This window comes from Melanerpes formicivorus, unplaced genomic scaffold, assembly GCF_026170545.1.
Source record: "Melanerpes formicivorus ecotype bairdi unplaced genomic scaffold, bMelFor1.0.p_v2 SCAF_6, whole genome shotgun sequence".
Taxonomy (NCBI): domain Eukaryota; kingdom Metazoa; phylum Chordata; class Aves; order Piciformes; family Picidae; genus Melanerpes; species Melanerpes formicivorus.
Window position 1 is genome coordinate 10,387,681 of NW_027142358.1, and position 18,594 is coordinate 10,406,274.

The 18,594-nt window shown below is 36.0% G+C and overlaps 1 protein-coding gene across 8 annotated transcripts in view; it reads right to left on the reverse strand.

Moving 5' to 3' along the window:
* Nucleotides 1–240: 240 nt before the first annotated feature.
* The window catches only part of CPEB3 (cytoplasmic polyadenylation element binding protein 3), an 87,922-nt gene continuing 69,568 nt past the window's right edge, over nt 241–18,594 (reverse strand). For all 8 annotated transcript variants that reach the window (XM_068139643.1, XM_068139646.1, XM_068139644.1 and 5 more), the window contains 4 exons: nt 11,071–11,189; nt 9,773–9,887; nt 7,530–7,711; nt 241–4,297 (listed from right to left, as the gene is read on the reverse strand). In XM_068139643.1, coding sequence (XP_067995744.1) covers nt 4,070–4,297; nt 7,530–7,711; nt 9,773–9,887; nt 11,071–11,189 — 644 coding nt within the window. In that variant the 3' untranslated portion in view covers nt 241–4,069. The remainder of the gene's footprint in view (nt 4,298–7,529; nt 7,712–9,772; nt 9,888–11,070; nt 11,190–18,594) is intronic.

Sequence of the window (18,594 nt, forward strand, 5' to 3'; positions counted from 1 at the left end):
GACCATTGAAAAGAGAGTTTGTTGAGTCCGTGATGAGAAAATTAATGGAGCATGATGCTGAATGGGCAGGGTCAAACCCCATTGTTTCAACAGATTTAGTTCCTTGTAACAGCAATAGCATCTCATCAACACTGGTGGTGTATAAATCTAGACAGCGAACTGGTACTGTGACATCCCTATTATCTCCCTAAATCATTTTGATAAAGGAAAAGGCTTTTCAAAATATCACATTTTTTCTGCTTCATTCTGTCATTTTATTGCCCAATTCTTCGTTACAATTTTCCAATCGCTTTACATAACCAACCATTTTTTCATCATTGCCACACTATTGTAAACCACATCAGCAAGTTAATACATAAAGCTTTGCATTTCAAAAAACTAGACACTTTAGTAACAATATTACAAAGATTTTTTTTTTAGCTTCAAAAAATAACTGAAAATGAAAAAAATAAACTTTTAAAGAATTAGCATCATAAAATTAATTTATTCCAAGTAAAAATACAAAATAATATTAATGACATTGACCAGATATGAAAGTCTCTCCCAGAAACAACTATATTAATGGTTGAGAAAGCACTCCTTAAAGAAAATACGAAATAAAAATGAAAAATATGTAAATATGTTTAATTTTCTTCTTAGCAAAAAATCTTTCTAAAAATAACAATGAAAATTTGTCTCAGTACAAAGGCTACATTACTATTGAAAAAATACCAGCATGAAGAAAAGGTACATATTTTGACAGTAGAAAAATGATTTTAGTGAATCACAATGTCTAAAGTCTGCAATGAAAATAAATCTGCAATAAAGATTTATGCCTCTTTTTTTTTCTTTTCGTTTTTTCTTTTTTTTTTTTTCCTTTTTTTTTATACAAACAGTACAAACAGTATTGCACATAACAACAAATAGTCGAGGTTAGGTTAGCCTTCAAAAAAATCGACTAGTTCAAGTCTCACATCAGAAAAGGCCACAAGAGGACCTGTTGTACCCAGGGGCTTCTTAGTCAAGTTGCAGTTCAGAACTCCGTATCTTAAAAAATAATTATTTATATATTTTTTTTTATTCTTTTTTTTATTCTTTTTTTTTTTTTTTGAAGGACCCTCTTTTTAATAGAACATATTAACAACTCAGGGGCACATTCATTTACAAAACAAAAGGGAGCATGTCATAATTTAATAAACTAAAAAAAGTTCTCTTTAAAAAAATACAAACAGAAGAACTCTCACGATTCTGGTCAGTCGTGCATAATCACACTTGATTATAAATATACAAATCAAGGGAAAAGATTTTGTTGTTTCACCTTCTGTTCACAACTTTCAGCACCAAATGGAGTTTGTGTTTACACCTGTTCTTTATGATGACTTGCTTTTAGATTCAATCCAACATTATGCTATAGTGTACATTTCTCCAGCTTCTCTCTCTCTCTGTCTCTCTCTCTCTGGGGGTATTTTTCTACATGAAAGAGGGGGATTTCTTCAAAAAGGTTCACTTCTTTCACATAATTAGGTAGATTTCTGTAGGTTAGTTACGATCTTTAATATTACAGTTATAAAGCTCTAACTTCTTCATTTTCAAAAAAACTCAAATAAGCATGAAAAAAATAAAGTTACCCATCTGTTAAATCATTTTCTTGCAGAATTAAATTAATATATATATTTTTTTTTCTGAATAAACTTACTTAGAAAATATCATTTTCTTTCCTATATTTCAAAATTGAGGTATTGCAAAAGATCATGTCAGTCAGAAAGCATGCCTTTTTCTTTTTTTTTTCTTAAAAAAAAAAAGAAGAAAGAATCATCAGCCAACTGTTGAAAACTGTCTAGATACAAAAAGTAGTGCATAACAAAATGTCTTGTACAGATGAAAACAAAAACCACAACCGAAACCAAAACAACAAAACAGAAATGACACCTGGGCCGGGAAAAACCATAGCATAAAAATGCCCAGAAGTAACTTCAAAAGGGATAATTAGAATAAGCCTTTTAAACCAGTAAAAAACTATTTTTTTTCTTCTTTTTTTTTTTTCTTTTTTTTTTCTTTTTTCCAAAAAAAAGAAGGAGAGAAAAAAAAAAATAATCAATCTTTTCAAAGCCAATACTCGCAAGTAAACATTGGGAAAAAAAAAAAAACCAAACCGACAACCAACCAATCGAAACGCAACTTACGAAATTAGACACAAACAAGGACGTCTCAACAAACAAAACCCAGAACATTTAAATCTACTATGCGGTGTCATATCCAGTCAGATTGTCCCCAGAACTGCAAAAACAAAGGAGGAAAACCAAAAAAGAAACAACAAAAAAAATAATAATAATAGTGTAGACATTCTCACAATCATTAGTATACCAAGTGTGTTTATATTTATATGCTATCTGCAGCCCCATAGTTCATGCTAAAAAAATGTCCACTGTGTTAGCAGGTCTCAATTGTATTCAAGCTTCACAGGATACATCCAGGTATTAGAGAGATAACGCCACATCCACAGAGCAGACATCTCATGTTACTTTTGTATGCAGACATTTCTTTAGCACCGCTTTTTTTTTCCCCCCTACCTTTCTTAAATGTGCCTAGTTTATTAGTTTGACAGACTATCTAATCGTTAGTGTACGTGTGCTAGCATGAGCTCTTTGGTTTTCTGGAGAAGGTCTGCAGCTACGGAAATGATGCAAGCATTAGGAGAGAGATTGTAACTAAGAGCTCATTTCTGTTTATGTACCTGTTATGAACTGTCAAAAATGTGTTAATGTTGGATATAGAGGCTTTAACAGTTAAGTTTGATCACAGTACTAGACTTAATCACTTTACTATATAAAATAAATTGCACAATATATAACAGAGCACCGCAAAGTACTTCATCTACCATCCACAAATTTGTTTTAAGAATATCCTACAGCTAGTTTTTATACTTGTTGTAATATAGGTCATTCTGTAATGGGCTGATCCTAATTTCAGAAGCATTACATTTACTGAGGCATGCCTTCCTCCAGTCAGTAATCAATTCTCTTTTTTTTTGTTACTGAGTATTTTGTAGCCTACATAGATTCATAATTTGTGCATTGTGGGCAGGTTTTATATTAAACATATATAAAATTTATTGCATGCAGCAACCTGATTAAGTAAACATGCAGTCAAAAAATATTGACCTTCCTTGGAAGCTTTTCTGTATGCTATACTGATCTCCTTTCAGCAGCCATCACTATTTTAATCACATATTCATTTTTTAATTGATACCCTAGCCTGAATAGAGTATTACGGTATTAGTAATACCATTTTAATAGCAGCAAAAGCTATTGCAGCATACATTTACATAACACTAAAAGACCTAACAAACAAAACAAAAAGAAACCAAACTCAAAACAAAACCAAACCAAATAAAACCAAAATAAATAAAAAAAATAAACAGAACCAAAACCAACAAATTAAAAAATCAAAACAAAACAATAAAAAAAAATCAGCTAAACAAAAGGAAAAAAAAAAATGTCTGATCCAGCTTATGAGGTATCATCCTTACAAGTCAAAATGGAGAGCAACTAAAGGCTTATTTTCTTTAAGGGTTATTACTACTCTAAATGACCCAAACTAATGATTGCTGAACATCCATTTAAGTTTTTGCTACATCTGCCACCTACTTGTGAATATTACCTTTGGTAAGTCATCTGCTAGGGGCAAGTCTAAATTTCTGAAAATAAGTGCATGCTCCAGTTTAAAAATAAAAATAATTATAATAAAAAAATCTTCATCACATACACATCAACCCAGTGAAGGCTGATGAGAATGGCAGTCTACATGTCACTAGTGACAAGTCTTGTGTAGGAAATTAAGGTACCAAGCAGATGTTTGTGTGAATCAAAGTGCAAAATCAGTACAGTTACACTCTGCCGGTTTGTATTATACTGGACACTGAGTTCAGTAATGTGACTGTAAATAATAATAATAGTAATAAAAAGACCCATATCTTCATTAAAGTCGAGGACGAATGCACAGATTTCCAGAACACTAAGCCCTGAGGCAGCGCTCTCTTTTCACTCGATTTTATTTACTCCAGTACTTGTTGCTGGGCGAGGCCTGGGGTTCAGCTCCAGCGGAACGGGACGTGGCGGGGCCGGTCACCTCCCTCCTTTACCAGTGGTTTGTGGAACTCTCGCCCAGCACGAGAGTGTATGCTTGCCCAGCAGTATTCACAGTAATACTGCAAACAGGTAACATTGGCACAAAAGAATGGAGCAAATTTTCCACCACAGCGAGTGCCCTGGCATTCATCACACATCTGATCATCCAGCACATATGGCTTCACTTCCACCTGCATCAGGAAGAAGAAAATTCACTGTTAGAAGACTGCATAGTTTTGCTAACTATAAACAGGAGGTACAACACTCTAATTCTTCTGACTCTATTAAAGGTTTTCAACAAAGGCTGGTAGTTAAATTTTCACTCCAACCACTTTACTTGTCAAAAAAATCTCAAGAAAGAAGCGTGTGGTTTGGTAACTATTCAACGTTCCTTGGAAAAGTTAAGTATGTGAAAGTGCTAAGATGGAAGAACAGTAAAAATAGCATCTCTGAGGATTTTGCTGCTGTCTAAGAAACCTCCAGGAATACAGTCATTATGGGGGCAGGGTGCGAGAAAGCAGCAGTTTAGGAAGAAAAAGGATAAAGAACAAAATTATAGTTCTGAAATTCAGAGGTCTGGTGAGTTTCAGAGAGGGTTTCCAGAATTTTTTGTTTGGTTTTTTTTTTCTTTGTTTGGTGTTTCATCGTTGTTTTGTTTGTTTGATTGATTATTTTCCTGGTGAACTCTAAAATGCAGGACCAGACTAATAAGTAAAGACTAAACATATTTGTATTAATACTTTGTGTTATGCTGGCAAAAATAACTGCCTAAAGATTTGTAGCTTTACAAATGTATTAAGATTTCATAGTTGGTCCAAATATGCCTTTGTGATCAATCACAAATAAACTGGACAGCCTCTGTCCTGTGCTCAGTTGTAAACACCTTAGAACCGGTACTTGTGCCAAATACAGTAGTACTCTGATGTATTTGGGCACTTGCAATAATACTATTGTAGAAGCTGACAACATGACAGTTCTCTTCCATGTGCCTGTCTTAAGAACCAAGCCTACACATTTAAGTGTTTCTTCGTTCAGGGGAAATCATCAGTTTATGGATATGTAATTCTTTCGGCTCTATGATGTTGTTTAAGTACAGTAAAAAGAGGAGGAAAATGTATTTTTATTATAAGTAATTTTGCTGTAAGTGCACAAGTACTAGTCTGGCAAAACTGGTATCTTGCAAGCAAAATTTGACTCCAGTAATAATGCTTAAATAGGTACAGTATTGCAGAAGCACAGAATGAGATATTAAGATAGAAAATAAGAAACACATTACACAAAAAAAGCTTGATAGTGAATTTTGCTTCAGCTTATCCTGATCACATTTCAACAAATGTTACTCATTTGAAGTACAATTTATGTGGTGAATTATATTTCTTGCCTATGGAACAGCTTAGAACTGCCAATTTATTTGTTACACTGTACTACTAGTAGTGCATGGAACAAGTCTCAATGACTGCCATTTTGCATATTGGGTGTCCTACCACTAAAATTAGAAGCATCATGTAAAATAAACCAGCACTGTCTCAAATGAAATTGGAAGAAAGCAGGTCCAATGTCCAGCACTTTTCTAGATCCTCACCTACTCACATTTCCAAAGCATGAATTGTGAAAGTTTGAAATAGATTTCCCCTCCGCCCCCTCTTTTTCTTGTTTTGGTTACTAGCGAAAGAGTGTGCAGAATGTATGCTGTATAATCCAGAGATTTCAATCTATTAGATCTAAAAATTAATATTTAAGGACTGATTAAGAAACTTCATATTTCTTTCAAACTCAAAGATAAGCCTATTTTTAACATAGAGAAAAGATAGTTAAGTAAACTTAAATTATCAACCAACCAACTGGGAAAAGTACTGATTGAATAGAATAGAACAGAATTAACCAGGTTGGAAGAGGCCTTCAAGATCATCGAGTCCAACCTATCCTCCACCACCTCCCTGGGTGGCCCATTCCAATGGCCAATCACTCTTTCTATGAAGAACTTCTTTCTAACATCCAGCCTAAACCTCCCCTGGCACACCATCACTGGAGGTGTTTAGGAAGAGACTGGATGGGGTGCTTGGTGCCATGGTTTAGTTGATTAGTGTTGGATGATAGGTTGGACTCGATCTCAAAAGTCTCCTCCAACCTGGTTAATTCTGTTCTATTCTATTGAATCATTACTTTTCCCAGTTGGTTGGTTGATAATTGATGGGAAAAAAAATACTAGCTAGCATTATTTGTGACTCCAGTCCTGAATCTTAGAAGAAACCCCAAGGTTTTAAGCATGGCTGATACATAAATCTCAGAAAAGCTCAGTACTGTGATTAAGACACCAAAATTAATCATCATCTCTTCAGAATTCAACAAACAAGAAATATTTAGGAGCAGCCTTGTTAGAATCATGAGTTATAGCATCATCACAGAAAAATAGTTTGGGGATTTACAACTCCATCACCTCATCTAATTGACAGAAAGTTCAGTTTAGATTTTCTAAGAGAACGTAAATAGCGTTTGGACTTTGCAGCTGGGTGTTTTTGTGTGTATTCTGCACATAACAGCCAAGCTGAGTTCTAAAGAAATAAATTGGATTAGACGAAGTAGAAAACAGGCCATTCCTACTGTAAAAATACGTAGCTGCAGTGCATACTATATGTTCTTTTGAATAATTCTAAGTGCCAAGTCCTCAAAAACACAGCTGTTATTTGTACATGTAATCAAGAGGTGAAGACAGGAGGTCTAAAGGAAAAAATAAATAATCTGGACATTAAGTAATGTTTTCTTTCAATGTCTTTGACTAAAGATTTCTGTAAATACCATCACTTCACTCCATACTTGAAAAGCCCTTTAGAAACCAGGATTTGATAAGGACTGAACAAACTATCCTTTTTGCCTATTAAGCAAATTGGGTTTGGTTAAATAATTGTCAAGATTTTTAAGGTCAGCATTGCCTGTTAGGACAAACCTGTGTTTTAGGAACCTCTAGTCTAGCCGTGCCCCGCTGAGAGAAAATTTGCCTAACAATAGCTGAAATGCCAGAAGTAGTCACCAACAAAAAGCCGTTGATGTACAATAAGCAAACATCTAAAGGAGGAGAAAGAAGCTGGGAAATTCTACAGTCTTTTACCTTCAGAATTCAGAACAAAACCAAGAAGAAATGAGCTTACAGCCAATAATTTTCTGGGTTTAGTGCTAAACAGTTGTTTAAGATGTTTATGATTCCCCCTCAGCCCCTCTGCTGCTTTAGCTGTTAAAAAAAAAAAAAAAAAAAAAAAAAAAAAAAAGAAAGAAAGAAAGAAAAAGGCAGCTTTGAAATAATTAACAAACATCATCTGAAGGACAGAGGTTGCAGCATTCCCCTGCACAATGTTAAAATAAAGATGTTTTTCATTTTGCTACCGTTTTGTGAGTAACACCCATACTGTTTCATGCTGTTTTACTTACCCGTTTATCAATGTCATTATGTTGGAGCTGGACAAAGCGAGCACTGATAGCAGCAATATAGCTCTGCTGATTGGAGAAAGCCACCCTGCCAGCACCTTTTGGATACTTCAGCTCTGGGTCTGTATCAATGCCAGCATAGCAGACACCTCCATATAAACGGTCCATAATCATTGCCAATTCAACTGCAAGAAGTAAATTGTTAAATATTAGAAGTTTAAGATAAACGACAATGTTGAGTTTGATTGAGAATAGAATAAACCAGGTTGGAAGAGACCTTCGAGATCATCGCGTCCAACCTATCACCCAACACCACCTAATCAACTAAACCATGCAACCAAGCACCCTATCAAGTCTCCTCCTAAACACCCCCAATGATGGTGACTCCACCACCTGCCCAGGCAGCCCATTCCAATGGGCAATCACTCTCTCTGTGTTTTGCTGCAATAACAAAAGAAAAAGGCAGCACTATTTGCCTTAGTGCACTTGCACAAGGTCTAAACCAGCAAATCCAAATTGGCTTTCACAGACTGAATCAACCCTACATGAATTACAGTAAAATACAAAGGAAAAAAAAAAAATCAGATTCTGTAAAAAGAAACTTGTCATGACTGAAGGGTGAAAAAAATGCAAAGTTACATTGTTGAAATATCAGATCAACAAGCTTGGAATTGATTATATTGTAAACCAAAACTCTGGTATTTGGGATTAGGTATTCAGGATCTCCTCACACTCCAGTCAAGCTTGTAATGCTAGTTTACATATAAGATCAGTTAAAGATATTCCTGTATTTAGAACCTGATGCTTTGCCTTAAGTACTAATGTTGAAAAGACATTAGTAAGGAAACTATGCGGTGTTCGGGTATCTGGGGAAAAACTTCTGTATCAGATCTTTAAAGCTGCAAACAAGAAAAATGTCAAACTATTTGTCTGCTTTGGAAATGAATTTAAATGCACTGGTTTTCAAATGCAATGCATTTCGAGTGTAATACATGACAGGCCAAATGTCACATAGTTCTATAAAGGCTATAATTAGAAATGAGGTAATGTTTAATTATTACTATTTACATAATTACTGTCTTAAAATCATGCCTTATGATAAGATGGTGAGAGAAGTGAAAGCTGGCAAGAAACATGGGCTGGGAGAAGTCTTTCTTTCAGCAATGGCTGTGGGACCTTGTGTACAGCTTCTCAAAAGAGTTAGGATTAAGAGAACAATAAAGTGAGGAGCTAAAGTTCTAGTGGGCTGGAAAGTGGCTGCCAAAGGAGTGTAAGGGCTATCAGGAAACCAGATCCAGAAGTCTTTCTTGCAGACAGCGACTGAGGGGGCTTTGTCTACCACAGCCCTGGAACACTACCATTGGAGTTAAGAGGATGAAAAAGAAAAACCATGCAGCTGACTTGGAGTGAGGATGAAGCAGGACTACTAAAGGGAAGTGAGAGCTGCCAGGAGACCTAGCAAAGAGAAATGTTTCAACTGGCTTCATGACCTTGTCATTGGCTCACCAAAAATAACAGGCTTAGGAAGGGGGGTCAGTGCCAAGATACATCTGTGAAGCGTGATGAAAATGGGCTTTCAAATAAAAGTGGGGGCTGTCAGGAGATCTGGGCTGGGATAAATCTTTCATCTGGCCAAAGGCTAAAGAGTCTTGTTTATAGCTCTGCAAATAAAGGTAAGGAAAAAGAGTTAAGGGTGGAAAAAAAGGATTGACAAAAAGAGAAAAATTACAACTGGGTCTGGAAGGTGGTCTTCAGCAAACAATGAGGCCACCAAGACACCTGGGATGGGAGAAATTTTTCTTCTGGACAATGGCTGAGAGGCCTTGTCCATGGGAAAATCAGGATTAGGGTTGAGGAAAAAAGGAAAGAGCTGCAGTTGGATTTATTTTGGAAAGGGGCTGGACAAAGGTTGTCTTCTAATCAAATGAAAGGGGAATGAATCTGCACCTCCACAAGTAAATTAGGATTAAGATGGCATACATGATGACAAATCAGATAAATTGTGGGATATTACACAAATGTGGGGAAAACTGTTTCTTCCGGCAATCCCAATTAGTAACCTGTTTAGAAGACAGAATATGTTCATGGTTTGTATTTCACAGACAGGAATATGCTCAGATTTAGAAAGCGAGCTATGAATTTTGAAAACTTTTCTGTTCTTTTACATGAAGTATATAAAATGTTCTGATCTTTTCTGCTCAATCTGAAAATCCCTGCTATATGCCTTACAGTTTTCTTCTACTCACCAGCTCGGAGGGGCCGTGGAACTCCTCCAACAAAGATAGTTTTTCTTGGATCCAAAGGCTGAGACCCATCCATCACAAAGTCACTGTCACTTAGGTTCCAAGGTCGAATTTGCACCTGCAGTAAAGGTTGATCTCAGTAGAGGAACTTGACAACTCAAAATTAAGAAACAACTGGCAAATCTTTCTCTAATTAAAGTGTAATTTTTTAACTGAGTAGAACCAGTGAATTTCTGGTGTAAGCACCAAAACAATTTGAGAACATAGCTGTCTAAGCCTCTGAAAGAAGTTGGACAGTTCATCTATCACCTCTAGAGGCCAGGCTTGAGTCAAATTTCATCGTGCAAACTCCTACCTTATCGATTCCCTGCCCCTAATCGCCTTTATAGTGAGAAATCTGTGAAAGGACTTTTAGAACATTTTATCATGTATGTGCAATTACTGTTGCAGTTTGGGCTTTCCTGAAATGACATACAGTGATCCACAAATTTCAAAGCACTGAGAGAGTGGACAAAGTAATGTCTGTGCTTTGATACAAAAGGAGATTTCATAATGTGTGTGTATGCTCACTTCTGTTAAGAAGCAGGCCTCACAGATAATAAGTTTCTAGATTACTCACAAAAAGGCCTGCTCAGAGGTTATTTGAATAAAGCTGTTCATCCATCCATTTTTTTTTTTTTGATCCTAGACATCACATAAGCACATTCACCATGCTGTGATGTTGGACTGTTCATTTATCTGTGCAAGCTTTTTAACAGGTTTTTTAAAAGGCAGCACACTTTTCATCATATTTTTCTGTAGTTTTCATCTAATCTGTATGTATCCACAGCCACAAAAAAGGTGAGCATTAAAGAATGCTAGACATACACAGATTAGTGTCTGTCTTCTATTCTGCTATCGCTGTCTGCATTAGTTGTTTTCACCCTGCAGTTTATACAAGGTATATAGTAGTACAGGAGATATCTGAAGTGATCTGGATTTTAATTTGGGGAGGCTAAGTTTTCTGTCAAATAATAGAGGGAAAATTTATTATCCAATTGTTTTACAGCTAACACTGTAAAAGGACACTTACTCCTGTGAAAAGGAGTACCAGAAGCACTACAAATAAAAATCAGTTGAACGTGGACTTTATCATAAAGAAGCAAATATTAGAACCACATTATGCTGACACAGAAAGTCAATTCGGTGTAACAGCAAAGCCAGCAACAGGAAATAGACAATTCAATTAACTACAAGTATTTATTTATTAACTGAAAAGAGTAACAGCAAATGGGTTAGCAACCATGGCAAAAGCTACTTACTGGTTTATCCTTGATTGTAGGACTAGACACACACAGGTAAAGTTTCCCATCTTCTTCCAGACAGGCATCTATCAGAGCTTGTACAGAGCTTTCTTCCTGGAACAGCAGAAAGGCATAACCTTGGAAAGGATAAGGGCACAAGAAAGAAAAAGATTAATTAATAAAGTGGCTTTTTGTTTGTGTTTTGGTTTGGTTTGTGGTTTTGTTTTGCTTTTTTAATAAGGAAGACAAGCCCAAGAAGAGAGTAAGATATACAAACTACAAATAATTAAAGGTGTTAGTTTGTTTTCATTAATTAAATTCACTAAATATCCTCATACAGTACTGCAGCACAACAGTGCTGCATATGGTTATTTGATTAATTAATGATTTTGAGCAATGAGAGTATATGCTGGTGAATAAGGGGTTCATATTATCCAACAACTGCATCAAGATCTATTTATCAGTAATACCTGCTGGTATCAGTGATTATCATCCCACAAAGAAGGCACTGAGCTTCTGGTTACTATATACAAGCGGGTCAAAAATGTAGACAGGTAAACAGATAATAGACTTCTATGATGATATACTTAACTATGAAAAAAAAAAAAAATAAGGCTCACCTAACTAAAAGTAAGCATGAGTGAAAAATGAATGTTTAGAATAAAATAAACCTTTATTTAGAATAAACCAAACCAGGTTGGAAGAGACCTTCAAGATCATCGCGTCCAACCCATCAACCAATCCAACCCACCCAAACAGCTAACCCATGGCACCAAGTACCCCATCAAGTTTCCATATGGCAGACCTATAAGTAATTTTCCTTAACTTCATAAAAAAAGCCAAGGAAATTCCAAGATAAAATATTTCAGATGCTGTTCCGATGGATCACCAAGTTGAAGAAAGCAAAAGCCAACTATTTCACCATGTGTCAATGACCTGCTGTTATTTATATTTCTATAAAGCAGTTCCAAAGAAAGAAAGAAAGAAAGTCCAATAAAAATGGTTCCAAGTGATTCAGAATTTTAGGATTTTAAATCAGACAGTAAAATTAAATGTGTGTGTCATTCAGTACTCCTCTGATTGCAGTTGGCAGGAAAGCTCTCTTCAGTTTTACTTAGTGCTATTAAATTTGAATGAAGAGTTGACCCAAGCAGTCCATGCTTTTGCTACCTCAGACGTGAAACGAATACAGCACCCTGCAGAATTAAGCAAAGCCGTCTAAAGAAGGTCTGCTAGACTTGCATACAGCTGCCTGGTTAAGAGGACTTTCTATTGAGCATGCATTGCTCTTTGCCCTGTAATCAGTACAGTTTTCTCATGGTATGTGAGCATGTTCACTTTGACCTTCATAACTTGGCCTTTTGTGTCTTACAGGCTACCTCTTTTCAGAAAATCTGCAGCAATTAGAGGCACTTGGAGGTTAAGCAGGGACTGGGACTGCTGGACTTTCTCTGACTATGACTTTTGACACAAACTAAGAGCCCATGTGACAAGACACCATATTTAAATGATGACAACCTTTGCCATTCATTTACCCTAATTTTGTGCTGAATATTGAATGAATACTATTTGGCATGCCCTTTTTACACAAACGCTGATAGATAAAAGAAAAATGTAAGCTAGACACTAAAGAAGTGGTTTTCTCTTTATGGTTATTATCTACCAAATTACCTCTTCTTCTACTATCTCTGTATGATTTCTCAAAGAATATTAAGAATTCTATGCAGCTGTTTGTTTTGAGGTGAAAAAAAGGTTTAACAACAGTTATATCCCAGAACACATCTAAAAATATTCACTTTCCCAAGAAAACAAAATAGTTTGGTCATCAATCTTGCTAGCAATCAAGAAACTTGCATACCTAGAGTTGGAGCAGATTAAAGATACCAACCAGTCCCAATAAGAACTTCCTGAGTAAAAACTATTGGTTTCCTCTCTAGTAGATGTAACGCTATTAAAACAGTCCCCTAAAGATACAAGCACACTTCAATGTTTCAGTTTCAGACTTCACAAAAATAATTACATTAACTGAGTATAAAAATGGGCTTGCAATCACTTTTAGCTTTATTTTCCATTCATGCACTTGTTAGATCTTCCTCACTCCATACCATTCCTTCTGATGATTATATGCAATAGTCAGAGGAAAACCTATATACAAATTAAACTATCTTTAGCTTAGCAGCTCTTTCAGTCTTGTAAAATACCCCAGTGAGAAAAACAGATTCTTGGAAAAGGTTACCATGGCAACTACACCTCCAAAGCCCACACTTTATAGTTCAGTCCAATCCTTGCCTTATTTTTTGTATAATACCTTGTGAGAAAAATTCAGAGAAGATGCAGTGCAGGTCATTCTGGTACTATGAAATTCAAATATGCACATTTATGCCTTTTTTTTCCCCCCATGTTTACAATATATTTTAAAATATTTAAACATTTAGGATTTATCTTCTGACCAGAGCATAAGATTTGAATTCTACAAATTACAATATTGTCTATTTCAGGCTTTCAAAATTTTCAACCAGCAAAATATTGGAAATTTCTTTAGCACAAACTCAAAACAAAAATTGGGCAATGCTTATTGTGGCTTAATTGCCTAGCAGAAAGCTGGTCAAAAACTTGGGATCCTTCTTTCCTCTATGAAGCTTTTTCAGGCATTTTTGGGCCATAGTAAGAGGTTGTATCTGTGGTACTTGGAGTTGACAGCCATTTGGGTGTACAGTAAATGGCACAATCACAATTTCCCAAACCAGGTCAAATTAACCAAACAGATACTTGTTAATTTTCTCTGGATGCTAGATTACAAAAGCAGTCCAAGTTAGTAAGAGTTCAGTTTTCAGACCTGGGGCTTAGAGCTGCCATGAACTTCAGTAAATTAACACTTCCTCATTTCTCTAGACCTCTGTGACTATAACACATCCTCCTGACTGTACACCTCCACCATTAGGCACAAAGTTTGGTGGAGTGAGATGAAATCATTGGTTGTATTTTGTAACCCACGAGAGTACTAGGAAAGAAGTTTGGTATACTAGAATTCTTACACTCCTTTCTGGATAAAAGTGATTAATTGTATGAGTCCTATGGTTGTGTGAACAGTCTGTAGTCACTGAATGATGAAGGAATACTTCAGAAAGATGCTAATAGAGTAGCTGCACTTGAAGTCCAGAGTGGATTTAAATTCAGTCATAATTTTTTCTTAGAAATTTCAGTTAATTGGAATTTAGTTTAATGTCTTCTTATTGAGTGGAATTTATAATTTTGTGCTCAACTTTTGGATACAAAAAGTAATTTATAAGTTAAGTTCTTGCATTTGAGCACAGCAATATATAAATTGCTGTGCAAATGCATCAACCATGAACTGCATATTCTGGTACAAAGCCAGCATTTTGCCATTCCAATGTTATATAACCAACAGGGAGGATTAACCTATTTCTGGCTCTTAGCATTAGAGCTACTTTTCAAATAAGGAAAAATAAAACCCGTAATGACCAATTGTACGTAAAGTCAAAGAGTACTTGAATATGTCAGAAGCCTGCATATCATCTATTGATTTTCTATGTAGTTAAGCTCAAATCCATAATTTCCAAAATTCAGCCTATTTGCAAAATTAGATATAGAAATCATACTGTAAGGGTCATGTGTCTTCAGTATCACAACACTGATGTTGGCTGAAAGAACTAAGACAAGAGAAGGACTTTCTCTTCTCTTCACATACTGCATAGCAAATCAGAATGGTCTTTGGGTAGTCACATATATCAATTTAATAGGAAAATGGAAAGACTACTTCCACTTACAAAAAGTTAAACTACCTTTGAAGCATTTTATTTCATTCCATCTTTAAAAAAAATAGACAACTTCCTTTTTTTGATGTTTTTATAGGCTCCAAGATTACAATAAAATCTACCATCCATCTAAGATCTCCTATAGAAGTACTTCAGTATATCTATCCACTTCATATTATTATATGAGAGGTAAGATGGAACTAAGTTGGCAAAGAAAATTACTGTTCTAGTCTCATGTCTTTGGGTTTACTTTTAGATGCTTAAGATGGCTACCTCAAAAAAGTAGATCTATATAGCCTCATTTTATTCATTAAATACAAATAGCACTTTCTTCTTCTTCCCCTCCCCCCAATTAAATTTTGTTACTTAGTTAGGGTTGTATTGACTAGAACTTCTAGAATACATTTATTTGAGAAGTCTGCAGGAAAGGAACATTTAGAAACAGTATGAACCAAATTTCTAAATTAGTTCATGTGCTGACAAAGGGTCATTGCTCAAAGTCACCCTTAGTAATCTTATTAGTAGATGCTTTGAACATGAATAAAACACATTTCTAAATCCAAAGATGAAATGACTATTAAAAATGGAGCTCATTTTTGAAAACTAAAAATCTGAGGTGTTAAAGAAAATGCAGACTTTCCTTTTAAGCATTGCAGTGACATGAGTGGATTTTGGAAAAAAAAACATCAAAGGCTTTAAATACTTAAGAAACCTCAAAATAGAAAGGGCTGTAATCTCACTTAGCTACTGCAGAAGAGTGAAATTATGTATTAGCCAGGGCTGCAAAGATCAATTTCTTTTAGTCTGTCTAATTTTAAATGGCAGTGTATCACCCTGTCAGCTGATCCTTTCTCTAAAAAACAAAAGGTGTCTGAGAAAGGCAAATGTTTTTACTCTTTTTTCATGAGTACCAGACTATGTCTCAGTAGTCTGATAAGTAAGAAATTCCCCATATGCCACATCAGAGACAGATTTAAGGGTAGGTTTTGTTTGGGTTTTAATTAAAAGGTTTGTACTCAATATTCTCAGTTGGATCCCAAATCTAAATAGCAATTAAATGAAGCATATATAGTTAAATGAAAGACAAGATGCATGTGAAGAAAAGCAAGTAGATCATATGAAAGACCTGAATGAAAACTGAGGTTCTGTACCAGTAGCTTCTGCAAGATAAATTGTACACCTTTGTAATTCCAATTTTATCATTAAACAGCCCACATCACTGAGATTACCAAAAGAATGGAAACTAACATTTAACCTTTACAACTAATGAACTTACCACATCACAAATACCAGAGAAATTGAAAGCCTCCTATGTTGTCATAAATGCTATGTATAGTTGTCCCCCACATCTTGAATTAAATGGGGAAAAAACACAACATCAAACAACCAAGATGCAAAACAGAAAACCACGCACCCACCCACAGAATGTCTGCTTGCCCCATGAGGACATGCATTGCAGTGGGGACATGACAGAGGTGCCACAATGGTTCCCCTGTACTTTAGTGCAGAAAGAACATTTCACTTGTGCTGTGGTGAACATTATGTAGTGCCTGCATCAAGAATAGTGTGGCCAGCAGGAGCAGGGAAGTCATTGTACCCCTGTACTCTGCACTGGTTAGGCCACACCTTGAGTATTGTGTCCAGTTCTGGGCCCCTCAGTTTAAGAAGGGCATTGAGACACTTGAACGTGTCCAGAGAAGGGCAACCAAGCTGGTGAGGGGTCTGGAGCACAAGCCCTATGAGAAGAGGCTGAGGGAGCTGGGATTGTTTAGCCTGGAGAAGAGGAGGCTCAGGGGAGACCTTATTGCTCTCTACAACTACCTGAAGGGAGGTTGTAGCCAGGAAGGGGTTGGTCTCTTCTCGCAAGCAAACAGCACCAGAACAAGGGGACACAGTCTCAAGCTGCACCTGGGGGAGTTTAGGCTCAAGGTGAGGAGAAAGTTTTTCACTGAGAGAGTCATTTGCCATTGGAATGTGCTGCCCAGGGAGGTGGCGGAGTCAGCATCCCTGGAGGCGCTCAAGAGGGGATTGGACGTGGCACTTGGTGCCATGGTTTAGTCATGAGGTCTGTGGTGATGGGTTGGACTTGATGATATTTGAGGTCTCTTACAACCTTGGTGACTCTGATATACAGCTAAAGATTTATGATTTCCTTCAAGTTAAGAAGAGGAGTATACCTATATCATCTCAGTTTGTCCTGCAGTAAAAGCAGTCCTACCCACCTGCATGGAAAAACATCTAAATGCCCTCTTTAAAATAAAAATATTCTAAAAGCATACTAAAGCCTCTCTTTCTATCTAGCATTTTACTCCTACACTACAGTAAAACATTACAACAACAAATTTATAGGGTTGTCTCCTCTTTCAAAGGTCACAGCCATTTTAAAACATTAGACTTCGGACTGCAACGTGATCTAGAGCAGATATAAATCATAGAATTAAAGGGCATAAAAACATAAAAGAAAGACTGTAACACACTTCGGTTTATTAGAGTTGTGAATTAATCATATGACAAAGACTAACTTCTGATGAGGCAAGAGATTTCCTTGTGAAGTTGTCATGCTGCCGACCCAGTAAAAACGTGCATTTATATTCATAAACACAGGGAGAAACAAACAAAAATCCAGTAACAAACTAAATGCAGAATTGTATTTTTCAATTTTGGTTTTCAAGGGCAATATGAAATGGTGACCTCACTGGGCAGAGCAGCTCATTGTCATCATCTGGAGAGGGTTAGATCTACTGCTGCTGCTTTTACTCTGAACAGATAGCTGAAGAAAGATCAGTTTCCAAGTCTGAACAAAGCCTGTCAGTTTACTGTGCAAATAAGACAACTTCTATCACAGTCTAATGTATTTATCATCCACAGAAATGGACAGAGATGTATACCCCTAAAAAAGCATGATTCGGTGTTCTTATTTAGGAACTGTCATTAAGTCAGTCAAGATCTATGCACTTCTGTTTCTTTTTAAAGAAAGCTTTGTAGTTGGTGAATCTGCATCTGCTCAAATAAGATCTAAAACAGTTAAAATTTTGCAGTTAACCCTGTTCCTGGTTTGGATAGCCAATGCCCTTTAATTATTAGAAGGTAAGTTCATAGGGCTACTCTTTTCTCTTTGAGATCATCTTTATGAACATTTTGAATTAAAACCTGTGATCACAACCAAGTCTAGCGGTTTTAAAACTAATTGCTCAATAAAACAAGCAAACAAAAACCCACCAAAACCAACCAAATAAACACACAGCCACCAAAACCCCACACTCAGTTTCTGTGTAAGTTGGTGTCATTACCCATATAATACAGAACACTCAATTCCCAAGACATTACTCCTGAAAAATCTAAGAGTACATATAATACTCAGAAAACTCATAAAATAATGAATTCTTTAATAAGGACTATCTGTAGGATTTCCTGTTTCTGAACAAAAGAGAGATCAGTAAACTTGTCAGGAATTGGGTTTTTAATCTGGCCACCATCAGTTGTTCAGATTACTCTATCATTTAACCAAGCACTTGTCTATTTTCTGTTTAAGTCAGAGGCATATTTGGTCTAAATAAGTCCCAACTTCAAGAAATTTTATGACAGGTAACAGCTGCACAACAATGAAGAACAAAAATATGGACACCAGATCTTACTGAAAAAAACCTAGCCCAAATAAATTTACTGCAACAGTTACTCAAAAAATAGATGCTTGGAAATGCTATTTAAACAAAACCCACCGAACAGAGCATTTGATTGAAAACTTGTGATGACAAACAGTGATTAG